At 41.2% G+C, this 15,007-nt stretch overlaps 1 protein-coding gene across 1 annotated transcript in view; it reads right to left on the reverse strand.

Moving 5' to 3' along the window:
* The window catches only part of LOC120302296 (integrin alpha-M-like), a 52,168-nt gene that overhangs the window by 31,528 nt on the left and 5,633 nt on the right, over nucleotides 1-15,007 (reverse strand). Inside the window, exons 2-9 of the mRNA XM_039330463.1 lie at nucleotides 14,315-14,429; nucleotides 13,109-13,221; nucleotides 11,859-11,923; nucleotides 10,915-11,029; nucleotides 9,788-9,918; nucleotides 7,920-8,065; nucleotides 1,339-1,492; nucleotides 469-619 (exon numbers count right to left, since the gene is read on the reverse strand). Of these exons, the coding sequence (XP_039186397.1) occupies nucleotides 469-619; nucleotides 1,339-1,492; nucleotides 7,920-8,065; nucleotides 9,788-9,918; nucleotides 10,915-11,029; nucleotides 11,859-11,923; nucleotides 13,109-13,221; nucleotides 14,315-14,429 (990 nt within the window). The remainder of the gene's footprint in view (nucleotides 1-468; nucleotides 620-1,338; nucleotides 1,493-7,919; nucleotides 8,066-9,787; nucleotides 9,919-10,914; nucleotides 11,030-11,858; nucleotides 11,924-13,108; nucleotides 13,222-14,314; nucleotides 14,430-15,007) is intronic.

Raw genomic sequence — 15,007 nt, forward strand, 5'->3', positions numbered from 1 at the left:
CCCTAGGCACCAGGGAGAGAAGAAATCCTTTGGCAAGCAGCAGTATCTTGCAAATTTTCCTGCTGGCTTCCCCATTGACTTTCTGGGGAAGCCGGCAGAGAAGATTGTAAATGATGATGATATGATTGTGGGGTGCTTGGCAATCAGTTGTAAATGCAAACAGACTGGCAAGCACCCAAAAGGTGATCCCATGACCCCAGGAGTGGTGCAGCAGTCATAACTTTGAGGACTGGTCATAACTTTGAGTCCTTTGTAACTTTGAACGATTGTTAAGAGATCAGTTATAAATTAAGGACTGCCTCTACTGCTGAAAGTTGCTCACAAAAGTCAATCCTCATGGCAGCTGAAGTATCTGGATCAAGAATCTAACAGTCATCATGACTCTCTTTGGCATTTTGACTAGGGTGGAAATCCATTTTGAGCTCCAAATCCTAGCGTTATTTCTAGGCAAACCATCAGATGTGATACCTTCTATGGCAAAAATTTTATTCTGAAGATTGTTCTGGATGTCCTTGAGAGCATCAAAGTTGTCCACGGAGAAAACATAGTCCACAGAGGGTTCTGAGGCAATAGTAATGAGTTCTTCACGAGCAGGTCCTTCTGAGAAAGCCTTCCCAACCTTGACAGCATGCCAGAAACGGTGAGGGGAGACAAAAACAGAGACTTTACTGAGAAATCACCATAGTTACTCTACCCCCAGTAAGGATTCTACATATTAGTTGTCTTTCCCTGCATTTGTAAAGGAATCATGGCAACACATTTTGGAGAGTTGCCTTTTGTTGCTAGAGTGAGAGGGAACAATACAATTCCCTCTTTACCGTCTGTTCATATGGACTGGCAACTCTATATATCGGAACAATCAGAAGAAAATAGCATGTTCTGATTCCCTTATACAGGTAATCCTTGACTTATGACCACAACAGAGCCTGGAATTTCCGCTGCAAGTCATGATGGTAATAAGTGGAAGCACCCACATGACTAGATCTGATTTTATGACTTTTTTTTTTTGCAGTGGTCGTTCAGCAAATGCCATGGTCATTAATTTAATCAATATATTCATATCAGCATTTCTTTCTGGAGATCAGCTTAAAAGACTGGAAATTGGTAAAAAAAATGTCATAAATTGTAGTCACTGACAACAGAACGCTGTCCGTAAAGGTGAGTTAGTTATCAAACACCCAAAATGCAATCATGGGATTATAAGATATGTGTTGTGCAGCTGTTCAAATTGCAGAAGTGCGTCCTAAGCTGCTTTTGGGGAGTCCATCTTAATTCCAAATTCCTAAGTGACCAGTCATTAAACAAGGACTATCTATAATGTTCTGCTAATGTTCTCACCCCAATCGCAAAGCGGATAATGTTAGCACTTTGTGCTTCTGGAATCACATCCTCATATCCTAGTTTATCTCCTGATTTTTCTCCATCAGTTATCACAATGAGAATTTTAGATGCATCACTGCGGGCTCCTTTATTGGGGAGAAACATTTCACGCCTAAAGAAAAACGAGATCAATAGTAATATGTTAAACCTCTGCCTTTCTTCTTTCCTAGCCAATTTCTGAAAACACAATCTAAAGATGAATGCCCCGTAAAGAAAAAAGTAAAAATCTTATAGATAAATTAACAAATATTCAGTACAAGTCATTTAAGAATCAAAATTAGGGATTAGCATAGGTTTGCTCCATTTATCTATTTAAAGGACCAAAATAAAGGCCCACCTCCATGGCACTTATAGGAACATTCTTTTAGAACTAGGAAACCAAAAAGAACTTTCCTTTGCAGATATTGGAGCAGTAGGAGAAGAACAGGCAGAGCTGGGTGGGCGGACTCAAGCTTGTCATCAACTTAGAGTGGTTACATTCACATGAGTGATCCATGTTCAGCCCCTCTTGAATTCCATTAACTCTTATCTAGTGCCAAATTAGTGCTGACCGTTAGCTGAATAGATTCTTGTATACAGGCTTGAGTAATAAATATTCTGAACTTCAATTTAACGTACGGTCCCGATCCTGCATCTACATGGAAGGAAGTATGCAGTGGGATATCCCAAAGCTCTGTCTTAGGCCCAGTACTTTTCAACATAGTAATAGTAATAGTAGTAAAGTTGGAAGGGACCTTGGAGGTCATTTAGTCCAACCCCCTGCTCAGGCAGGAAACCCTACACCATTCCGGACAAATGGCTGTCCACTCTCTTCTTAAAAACTTCCAGTGTTGGAGCATTTACTGCTTCTGGAGGCAGGCTGCTCCACTGATTAATCTTCATCAACGATTTGGATGAGGGGATAGATGGGGAACTCATCAAATTTGCAGACGACACCAAGCTGGCAGGAATAGCCAACACTCCAGAAGACAGGCTTAAGATACAAAAGGATCTTGACAGACTCGAACACTGGGTACTATCTAACAAAATGAAATTCAATGGTGAAAAAAGTACGATTCTACATTTAGGCAAGAAAAAACAAATGTACAGGTATAGTATAGGTGGTACTTTGCTCAATAGTAGTAACTGTGAGAGGGATCTCGGAGTCCTAGTGAACAATCACTTAAATATGAGCCAGCAGTGTGATGCAGCTGCAAAAAAAGCCAACATAGTGCTAGACTGCATTAACAGAGGGATAGAATCAAGATCAAGTGAAGAGTTATTACCACTTTATAATGCCTTGGTAAGGCCACATTTGGAATACTGCATCCAGTTTTGGTCACCATAATGTAAAAAAGATGTTTACACTCTAGTGTAGAAAGAGTGCAGAGGAAAGCAACAAAGATGATAAGGGGCCTGGAGACTAAAACATATAAAGGATGGTTGATGGAATTGGGTATGTCTTCATCAATGATTTGGATGAGGAGATAGATGGGGAACTCATCAAATTTGCAGATGACACCAAGCTGGCAGGAATAGCCAACACTCCAGAAGACAGGCTTAAGATACAGAAGGATCTTGACAGACTCGAACACTGGGCGCTATCTAACAAAATGAAATTCAGTGGTGAAAAAAGTACGATTCTACATTTAGGCAAGAAAAAACAAATGTACAGGTATAACATAGGTGGTACTTTGCTCAACAGTAGTAACTGTGAGAGGGATCTCGGAGTGCTAGTGAAAAATCACTTAAATATGAACCAGCAGTGTGATGCTGCTGCAAAAAAAGCCAACACAGTGCTACACTGCATTGATCTAGAATCAAGATCAAGCAAAGGGTTATTACCACTTTATAATGCCTTGGTAAGGCCATATTTGGAATACTGCATCCAGTTTTGGTCACCATAATGTAAAAAAGATGTTGAGACTCTAGTCTAGAAAGAGTGCAGAGAAAAGCAACAAAGATGATAAGGGGCCTGGAGACTAAAACATATAAAGGACGGTTGCTGGAATTGGGTATGTCTAGTTTAATGAAGAGAAGGACAAGGGGGGACATGATAGCAGTGTTCCAATATCTCAGGGGTTGCCACAAGGAAGAGGGAGTCAAGCTATTCTCCAAAGCCCCTGAAGGCAGGACAAGAAGCAACGGGTGGAAACTAACCCAGGAGAGAAGCAACCTAGAACTAAGGAGAAATTTCCTGACAGTTAGAACAATTAATCAGTGGAACAACCTGCCTCCAGAAATTGTGAAAGCTCCAACACTGGAAGTTTTTAAAAAGAGATTGGACAACCATTTGTCTGAAATGATATAGGGCAGGGGTGTCAAACTCAATTTCACTGAGGGCTGCATCAGCATTGCAGTTGCCCTGAGGGGGGGCTGGGTGAGTGTGGCCAGAGTGGGTGCAGCCTACTGGGTGGGCATGGATGGAGTGGGTGTGGCCTACTGGGTGGGCGTGGCCATCTCTACAACGTTCGCATCAAGGGTGCCTGTGGGGGCCTGGGCAGGAGTGGGACAGATCTGAGGCTCTCTGGCAGAAGGGGGTGGGACCGGGGCATGATCCACCGGGGCAAGTGCCAAGATGGCCACCACAAAATTGTACATTGGCTCCCGGCCGACCTGGGCCAGGGCCAAGGCAGCGGGGGCCGTTCCCTCACTGTTTCCAGGATGGCTTTGTGGGCCACATGAAACTACTTCGCGGGCCGCATCCGGCCCCCGGACCTTGTATTTGACATGTCTGATATAGGGCATCCTGCCTAAGCAGGGGGTTGGACTAAATGAGCTCCAAGGTCCCTTCCAACTTTGTTACTCTGTTATTCCTCTGCGCCCAACAATTGTAAAACGATGTAAAAAAGATGTTGAGATTCTAGAAAGAGTACAGAGAAGAGCAACAAAGATGATTAGGGGACTGGAGGCTAAAGCATATAAGGAACGGTTACTGGAATTGGGAATGTCTAGTTTAATGAAGAGAAGGATGAGGGGTGACATGATAGCAGTCTTCCAATATCTCAGGGGCTGCCATAAAGAAGAGGGAATTAAGCTATTTTCCAAAGCACCTGAAGGCAGGACAAGAAGCAACGGGTGGAAACTAATCAAGGAGAGAAGCAACCTAGAACTAAGGAGAAACTTCCTGACAGTGAGAACAATTAACAGTGGAACAACCTGCCTCCAGAAGCAGTAAATGCTCCAACACTGGAAGTTTTTAAGAAGAGACTGGACAGCCATTTGTCCGAAATGGTGTAGGGTTTCCTGCCCGAGCAGGGGGTTGGACTAGATGACCTCCAAGGTCCCTTCCAACTTTACTACTATTACTAACAAATTGTTGATAGTCAGATCCCTCCAAAAAGAGGCTGTCCTAAAACAGTTAAGGTCCTGAGCCCTGCAGGGCATCAAAGATGGCAACCATCATTTTGAAGAGCACCTGGAAGACAGCTGGTAGCCAGCCCAGCTCTCAAAGTGGTGGCATTTTCTGGACAAAATGAGATCCAATCAAACAACCTAGGCTGCTATTCTTGAGACCAGCTGTAGCTTCTGGTGGATTTCAAGGGATGCGCCACGTACACCACATGCTAGCAGCGCAACTGGGAAGAGGCTGATGCCTGAGTGACCCTGAAGATCAGAAAGACTCCTAACCCAGAGATAATCATAATTAGTATAGCAGTTGAGGCACTCCTGGACACGGGTGTCACCTGTTTCTTGAAATTTTAAAAGAGCCGGACCCACTTTCTATGCAAATCATCAGAGCCGATTAATTGCAAGGGTCTCCAAACTGGGCAACTTTAAGACTTGTGGACTTCAACTTGCAGAATTCCTCAGCCAGCCCTGGCTGGCTGAGGAATTCTTAGAATTGAAGTCCACAAGTCTTAAAGTTGCCCAATTTGAAGACCCCTGCAATTAATTCATAATGAGTGAACTTTTTTGCAAATCAAATCCTTTTCTGGCCAAAAGCAAACAAAGAATTACCATTCAACCTTGCATACTGACTGCCTCATTTAGCGATCGTTCAAAATTATGATGGTACTGAAGAAGTAACCTTACAGCTAGTCCTCATGTTTATAGCAGTCAGATGATTGCGATTTGTGTATGCTTGTGTATGCTTCACCACCAGCTTTCAACAAGCAGAGTCAATGGAGAAGCCATTGGTAAAATCTCAAGTGACAGTCATATGATGTGTCATTTAATAACTGCAGTGATTTATTCAATGACCATAGCAGAAGTGAGATTGTAAGTCCATTGCTTTACTTAATGACATGTTTTACTTAATGACCACATTGCTTAGCAATGGACTTTCCGGTCCCAATTGTGGTCACTAAGCAAAGGTTACCTGCATATCTATTTTTGAATGTATATTTTTGTTAATGTACATAAGGACCTGTCAGGATCTACTTCTGATCCTGAATTAAATTGCATTTGACAATAGTGAAAAAACACCAACCTATCAAAAATAGTGCCATAAAAAACAGTATAGAAACACAAGTTAAAATAGGCAAGAAAATGGTAAGTGAGTACTTGTCCAGCCTAGACAAGTTCAAATCACCAGGACCAGATGGATTACACCCCAATGTTCTCAAGGAACTGGTAGACGTGATCTCAGAACCACTGAACTATATTTTTCAAAGATCTTGGAGCACTGGGGAACTACCAGAGGATTGGAAAAGAACTGATGTAGTTCCCATCTTCAAAAAAGGGAAAAAAAATGGATCCAGGAAATTACAGACCTATCAGCCTGACCTCTACCTGGGAAGATTCTGGAAAAGATAATCAAACAACGAAGCAGTGAACACCTAGAGGCAAACAAAATCACTACTAAAAGCCAGCATGGGTTTGTCAAAAACAGATCATGCCAGACAAACCTTATTGCATTCTTTGACCAAGTGACAAAATTAGTGGATCAGAGGAATGCTGTGAATATAATTTACTTGGACTTCAGTAAGGCATTTGATAAAGTAGATCACAACCTACTACTCGATAAGATAGAAAAATGTGGGTTAGATAGCATCACCACCAGATGGATTCATAGCTGGCTGACCGGCCATACTCAGCGTGTGGTCCTCAATGGAACTGCATCTACATGGAGGGAAGTGTGTAGTGGGGTGCCCCAGGGCTCTGTTCTAGGCCCAGTGCTATTCAACATCTTCATCAACGATTTGGATGAGGGGATAGATGGGGAACTCATCAAATTTGTGGATGACACCAAGCTGACAAGAATAGCCAACACTCCAGAAGACAGGCTTAAGATACAGAAGGATCTTGACAGACTCAAACACTGGGCACTATCTAACAAAATGAAATTCAATGGTGAAAAAAGTAAGATTCTACATTTAGGCAAGAAAAACCAAGTGTACAGGTATAGGGGGTACCTTGCTCAACAGTAGTAACTGTGAGAGGGACCTCGGAGTCCTAGTAGACAATCACCTAAATATGAGCCAGCAGTATGCTACAGCTGCCAAAAAGGCCAACACAGTGCTAGGCTGCATTAACAGAGGGATAGAATCAAGATCACGTGAAGTGTTAATACCACTTTACAATGCCTTGGTAAGGCCACGCTTGGAATACTGCATCCAGTTTTGGTCACCGCGATGTAAAAAAGATGTTAAGACTTTAGAAAGAGTACAGAGAATAGCAACAAAGATGATTAGGGGACTGGAGGCTAAAGCATATAAGGAACAGTTGCTGGAATTGGGTATGTCTAGTTTAATGAAGAGAAGGATGAGGGGGGACATTGATAGCAGTGTTCCAATATCTCAGGGGCTGCCACAAAGAAGAAGGTATCAAGCTATTTTCCAAGGCGCACGAAGGCAGGACAAGAAGCAACAGGTGGAAACTAATCAAGGAGAGAAGCAACCTAGAACTAAGGAGAAACTTCCTGACAGTTAGAACAATTAACCAATGGAACAACCTGCCTCCAGAAGTGGTGAATTCTCCAACACTGGAAGTTTTTAAGAAGAGACTGGACAGCTATTTGTCTGAAATGGTGTAGGGTTTCCTGCCTGAGCAGGAGGTTCGACTCGATGACCTCCAAGGTCCCTTCCAACATCATCATCATCATCATCATTATTATTATTATTAATATTGTTGTTGTTGTTAAAAATCTAGTTCAATCTATCCAAGCTGGTCAGCTTATCTCTACATATTCCTAGGAAATGCAAATTAAATTATTTCATTCCTTTACTGGTCCAGTATTGTTAAACATAGGAATGTCTCAATATAAAAGATAGTTTAATACTGCTTCCCAATTAAAAAGCAGATTGTGAAAGCTACCTTTAAATTCATTCCTGTATCATAAATGATGGTGCAATTGCATTTTTAAAGTTGTGGTAAAATAATTTGAATTGTGGTCCAAAACCCAGGAAACTGGAAGAATTTGATTTTAAAAAATCTACAAGGTTTGATTTGCAAAATCAGGATAGCAGTTGTCATCATACAACTGTTTTCTTTTTTAACCACACCCTGCATGGATCCTCTTTTAAATGCAAGTAAAAATGAGCATTCTGGATTAAGCAGCTGAAGTAAACACCAGCATGTTGTATTAAATTAAAAAGAACCAACCAATGAATACTTACACCACTTTCTGGATATATGTAGCCGTGTGAGTAGCTCCATGCAGCTGCCTGATTGGTCTAATCAAGTCACTCGGATTTGGGGTTGCTTTAAAACTGAGAAAGTCAAAGTGTTCTTGATAACTACCTGAGTACTGGGACAAGCCAAACTAGAGAAAGGGAGAGAAAGAAAGAAGAAGAAAGGAAAGAATTATCCCCCTTAAAAAAAAAATCTTTTATTTGATAATTTATATAGCTGTCCACCTGGCTATAGTACTGTGTATTTAATGACACATTAAAACATCTGGATGTCAGGTCAGATTGGTTGGGTAAACAGAGTTGTGGAAGTTAATAAACTGTGAACCTATTTTGCAAAAGGGAGAATTATTATTGAAATTATCAGTATTTAACTAGAGGGGACAATCTATGTGTTATGTGTTTTTATGAACATTTTTTGTCTTCTTTAGCTTTGCTTTGTTTTTTTTCCTCCTTTTTTGAGTTTGTTATTTTAATTTTGTGAATAAAATAGAAACAATATACTGAAAAAAAATAGAAAATATCAGCAAAACCCCAGGCAATGTAAAAAAAAAAAAAAGTCTGTAACGACCACCAAGGAAAAATATAATCTAATAAATTAGGAACACCCCACCCCTCATGATCCAACTAACTTTACCACCACTATTCAGGAATACATCTAGATCAGGGGTATGATGACTCAGGAATTCTGGGAGTTGAAGTCCATGAGTCATAAAAGAGCCAAGGTTGCCTACCCTTGATCTAGATCTTCAAAGCTTCTGGGAAAGATGGCAGGGTTGAGGCCCATCTAATCTCTGGGATTATGTTGTTTCAAAATGGAGGCACAGCAACCAAAAAGGCCCCAGGATGACATTCTTTAATTGATGGAATCCACAGCAAGCTTAACCTGCTGGACCTAATGGGGCAGCTAGAAACAATGAAGGCGAGGTAGCAGTGCCCCCTGAACAAAATTCAGCCCCACCCACATTTATGACCACACCCCCTGCCATCACTGTCCCCACCCCCAGCAGACTAAGCCTTTATTATCCTCAAAGGATCTGCCTGAAAGCCAGAATCCAGTTTGGGACAAATCTAAGTGACCTGATCACATTTGTCTATTCACTCGTTGTCTGTTCGTTCATTTGTTCATTCATTCATTCATTCATTTTCTATAGCTACCCATCTCAGTCAATGATTCTGGGCAACTTACAATTAAAAAAATATAGAGAGATAGTCCTCAACTTACAACCACAACTGAGCCCAAATTTCTGTGGCTAACTGAGACATTTATTAAGTGAATTTTGTCCATTTGATGTTGTTAAGTGAATCACTGCAGTTGTTAAGTTAGTAACATGGTTGTTAAGTGAATGTGGCTTCCCCGTTGACTTTGCTTCTCAGGAGGTTGCAAAGATGATTACCTGATCCCGGGACACTGCAACCGTCATAAATATGAATCAGTTGCCAAGCGTCTGAATTCGGATCATATGACCATGGGGGTGCTGCAATAGTCGTAAGTGTGAAAAATGGTCACAAGTCACTATTTTCAATGCCATTGTAACTTCAAATGGTCACTAAATGAACTGCTGTAAGTCGAGGACTACCTGTATTACAATCAAAATTCTAAATAAATTTAAAACAATAAAAAACAATAAAAACGTACAAACTAAACATACATACACATTATAAGAGAATAACAAACACAATATGGCAATTGCCACAAACTGAATATCAAAGGGCTCCTAACTAGAAAAAGCATATTTTTAGCAGGATTAAAAAAATGAATAATGATTCTATACTATTGCAGATTTTAGCAAGGGACTCAACATTCTCATTCTGAATATTACTGTTTCATCCAGAGTCTGATCTCTTAACATTACCTGAGTGTTTGTATTTTGGAAACGATTCATGACCTGAAAAATAAAGGTCTTCATTTTTAAGAATTGATAATTTTTTATGCTTCCTGAACCGTCAATCAGAAAAACAATATCAGCAGGGCGTCTGGTACATTCTACAGAAACAATGCCAACAGAGAAGAAAACAAAAAAAGAGAGAATAGCACATAGTCAAGCAGATGACAAAATAAATAAAATAACATATACAATTTTCATTCTGTAAAAAAAATGAATCACTTTCTAAACTTGATTCATTATTATGTGTGTGTGTGTGTGTGTGGGCGCGTGCATGTGAGGTAAGATGACTGACATTTAATTGTCCCATGTTCTTCTTTGAAATGAACTGATCTTCATCCTTGTGTGTGTAAAACTCTGCAAGAGTCCCGCACACGCTTATTTCAGAAGAGTCAGTGCATCTGGAGAGTACAGATAGTTCCCAGCTTATGACCATAATTGAGCCTGGAATTTTGATTGTAAGTCATTGCGAACATCAGTTGAGGCATCACATGACCAGATTCAAAATTACTACCATTTTTATGACAGTTCTTATGCAAACACAATGGTTGTTAAGTGAATTCATTTTCTTCAATGGGCATTTTTTGTGAGAAACCGGAAGTAAATACTGGATACCAGCAAAAATTCTGTTATTCTATTCTGTTCTGTTCTAAAAAAAAGTCACAGATTCTAGTCACATGACTGTGAGACAGCAGAAATGACTGTAAAAGTGTGCCAGTTGCCAAATATCCCAAATGAGATCAAGTGATCATGTCATGTGTGTCTGTAGTTGTTGTAACTTCAAAAATGGGTTATACTTAGCTCTGGAGAGGCCCATTGTAACTTCAAATGATTGTTAAGCAACTGGTCATAAGACTATGGAAAACCCATGAGTTATAACAGGGGTGTCAAACTCCCGGCCTATAGGCCGGACGCATCACGTGGAAGCCGTGCCCACCCCATAGCCAGCAATGGCAAAACCGGCCCAATACGTTGTGCGATGTCATGTGACGTCATGAGTTTGACATGCCTGAGTTATAAGATAGGTTTGAAATTGTATTTCCCCATAGTTGATCTCTAACATTTGTAGTTTTATTTTTCCTGCATCTAGATCTCACCTGGCAGTTGATCAGGAAAGCGCTGAATCTGTCTCAAATTTTGGTCCAAGAGGAAGCAGTAACCTTTCAAATATATGTATTCCCCACATGCTTGGTGCACTCTGGGCCCACAGACCTGTGAGGGCAAGGAGAGCCATTTACAGTGACCAGGCCCGGAAAACCAGGCACACTTAAATTGTTTTGTCTTGTTTTAACTTTGAATTTTAATTGTTTTATCCTTGGTTTAATTGCCTCCTAATATAATATCTATATGTAGCTTTTATGTTCTTATATTTTACTTGAACACCACTCCAGAGTCGCTCCATGAGGGAGATGAGCGGTTTTTAAATTTGACAAAGATAGATATGAAGGATGGATGGATAGATAGATAGATAGATGAGAGAGAGAGAGAGAGAGAGAGAGAGAGAGAGAGCACCACAGGCCTCCTGATCCAAAAATTCAAGGACACCAGTGCTGAGTCAATGTAATGGGAAGAAGGAATGACCTTGAAAAACCAAAAGAAAAAATGCAATAAGTCCACAGGCTGGCAAGAGAAATCTGAATCTGGGCTACAACTATAACCTGGGAAAGACCCTCCATAGTTTTCATGAAGATAAAGGGGGGGAGGGGAGGGGAGGGGAGGGAGTACCTTCAGATCTGCAAGACTGATGTCAGTTCTCCAAGATAGACCAAACTTAATACCAAAGGCACACTAACCAATGCTATTTTTATTATTACAGTGCCAGAATTTTGCAAGTCTAAGGTGTCACCTCCCTTTATCATCATCCAGAGTCTTTGGATACAAGATGAGCAGCAAATAAACAAACAAACAAACATTCTCCTCCCAAGGACCCAGAATCCTGCAGTTATCTTTTTTGAGACCTCCTAAGGTCAGCAGTGCTGACACCTGCTACACAATTGCCCATCTCATTGCTACCAACCCAATAGCAAAGCCCCCACCTTACCAACACTTGAGACTCACGGGCCGAAACAGATAAACCAAGAGACATGTTGACTGCATCAGCAGGTCCTGAGGAGACAAAAAAAGATACTAAAGCAAATGAAACATATACACAGAAGAGCATTTGCTATGAATTTTCCACTTTAACTGTATTTTATTCATTCATTCATTCAGTTTGATGCTGCCCAACTCCAAATGACTTGGGCAGCTCACAATAATTATGCTGATCTCTATTTTTTTTAAAAAGCCCATCCTTGATTTTAAGGAAATGCGTGATGTTTACTTCAAAATAAGCCTGAATTGCAGAAAGTTACATCTTGGGAGGACATAGGCGCGGTATTCAGCTGGTAATCATCAAAGGGTTTCACCTACAAGCGGTTTTATTCACTGCCAGCTTGTCTCATAAGGGAATTGGGCATATAAGGGAACTCTAGACCAGGGTTTTCAAACTGTGTTCTGTGGAAGTCAAAAGGTTTCAGGAGATGATGAAGATTGAAATATATAAGCCACCCCACTCCCAGGGATGGATGGATGGATGGATGGATGGATGGATGGATGGATGGATGGATGGAAGGAAGGAAGGAAGGAAAGAAAGAGAATGAGGGAGGGAGGGAGGGAGGGAGGAAAGAAAGAAAGAAAGAAAGAAAGAAAGAAAGAAAGAAAGAAAAAAAGAAAGAAAAAAGAGGGAGAGAGGGAAGGAAGGAGAATGAGGGAGGGAGGAAAGGAGAATGAGAGAGGGAGGGAGAGAGGGAGGGAGGGAAGAAAGAAAGAAAGAAAGAAAGAAAGAAAGAAAGAAAGAAGAGGGAGGGAAGGAAGGATGGATGGAAAGAAGGATGAATGGAAGGAGAATGAGAGCGGGAGGGAGGGGGAGAAAGAAAGAAAGAAAGAAAGAAAGAAAGAAAGAAAGAAAGAAAGAAAGAAAGAAAGAAAGAAAGAGGGAGAGAGGGAGGGGAGGAAGGAAGGAAGGAAGGGTTTCATCTGTCTTGTGGATGTATCTCTTCAAAGAGAGGAATTGCAATATAGTTTACATCAACTGACCCTGGAGCTTAAACACAATAAATAAATTATTTTCTGAAAATTCAATGTATATACAACATATAACTTTAAAATATGAGTAAAAAATAGTTTAGTACTTACGTTCCTCACTAGTAGTAAAATATAGTACTTATGAGGAACACAAGTAATAAATAAGTCAGCATTAAATGCTGAGGTTCCTGCTTTGAACTTCAAGGGATGGAGGGATTCAGTGCTTACTTTGGAGAACCACCTCCTGGCATCCGCCTGACTTGCTTGATGTTGCCTGGCAATTGTACAGTTTCCCTGTTTCGTTCACACCTCCTTGCTGAAGTGGAGCACCTACTAACACCCTGTAAAGAGGAGGGGGAAACACAGACAAAGTAGAATAAGCAAATCAGAAGCCTACATGCACAAGGACCCAATCAGGACTCGGCTGCTCAGACTAACACACACACAAAGAAAGTATTCTTAATGTTGTTAGCATTTGCTTTAGCCCCATCCCCTCCAGGCATTCCAAATGGCTGATGGTAGCTTCCTTCCATGGGCAGTGACTCTCCCCCCCCCCCACAGATCCAAAGAGGTCTGAGTGGTACGGGAAGTAAGCTCCCCAAGAAGGAAATGTTAAAAGGGCAGAAAAATATATTTCCTCAAAGCTTGTTCAGTTTTTCTTAATAGCCCCAGATCTTCCTTCCCCAAGCAGAAAACAGCTCTATAGAGATGCATATGTAAATCCAGGGAGTTAGGAGATTAAGAAGACAAAGACCTAAAATCTACATAACCCACCCAAACTCTAAGAGTCATCAGCCCCAGGGAAGCAGGATATGACCTTTGGACATAAGATTGACCCATCACCATCAGAATACCAGGAAGGCACACAGACTCAGGTCAAAGTTCATGCCACAGGAACAACTCCAAACAAAAGGCTCCAGAGGGTATAAAAACCCATTTCCTACATGTGCTCAGTCCTTTTTTTTCCACTTGTCTTGCTGCCAGAACCATCTTCCTGTCTGGCTCTCCTCTCCAATAAACTACAACCTTCTTCCCAAAGCAGTTACCATATTTATTCCCAGCTTGGATGAACCATGATGAAGACTTTTCTTTCAACAGTGGTACAAAGCTAGCGAGCTGTGCATGGTTCTAGAACAGTGTTTCCAATTTGCCAATTTGAAGATGGGTGGACTTCAATTCCCAGAATTCCCCAGCCAGCATGGCTAGCTGGGGAATTCTGAAAGTTGAAGTCCACCCATCTTTAACTTGCCACCTTTGAAGAATATTGTTCTAGACCAGGCATGTCAAACTGCCGGCCCTCGGGCCAGATGCGTCACACCAAAACCGCACCCACCCCACTGCCAGCAATGGGGGGAAAGTCCCGATACATCACGTGACGTCACGTGACATCGCAAGTTTGACATGCCTGTTCTAGACAGACTGTGGTCAACCTACCCGGCACTTGGGCCGCTTCCAAATTGCACCACGCTGTACCCAAAACTCTTCACTGCTTCCCGGAAGACAACCGGTTGTTCAGTGTCCACACTGAATCCATGGCACGGGATCAGCACTGCGGGATTAAACAAAATAAAGATTTAGCTTTTTTTCTACAGCAAGAAGGGAGGAACCATGTAAAGGGCAGAACAAGCTTTAACATCCATTTCTTTGCAACCCGCCATGTTGTGCACGGGACTATCTGTAACAATGAGGAATTGCAGCTTCTGTACATTTGATAGTTGCACAAAAGAGCATAGAAGTCCCTCCTGAGCACTAGCAACCGAAAACAGCAGCTTTATTAGACGATCAGTTGTGTCTATTCCTAGCTGACTTCTAAGTTCTTTCTGGATCTCCTTCTAAAGCTTTGTCAAGAAGGGAAAAAGAACAACAAAGTATTCTCTGGAAAAAAAGAAGCTATCACCAGAACCACCAAAAAGATGTCTTGATTGGGTTTTTTTAAAAAATGTTTTTGTTTGGGGTAGTTTGAAATGTGGGCAGCTATGTATGCAGGAAGAAAAATCATTTCTGGGAGTGTTAAAAAAAGGAAGAAAATGACTCTCAGTATGTGGCAACATTTTTAAATTCCTTTGAACGGTATCATCATTGTGACTAGGAAAATAGAGCTGGCTTCTTCTTCCTCATTTATGGTGG

The sequence above is a fragment of the Crotalus tigris genome, unplaced genomic scaffold (genome assembly GCF_016545835.1).
Source record: "Crotalus tigris isolate CLP2741 ecotype Arizona unplaced genomic scaffold, ASM1654583v1 scf7180000024427.8105951120:4207309, whole genome shotgun sequence".
Classification (NCBI taxonomy): Eukaryota; Metazoa; Chordata; class Lepidosauria; order Squamata; family Viperidae; genus Crotalus; species Crotalus tigris.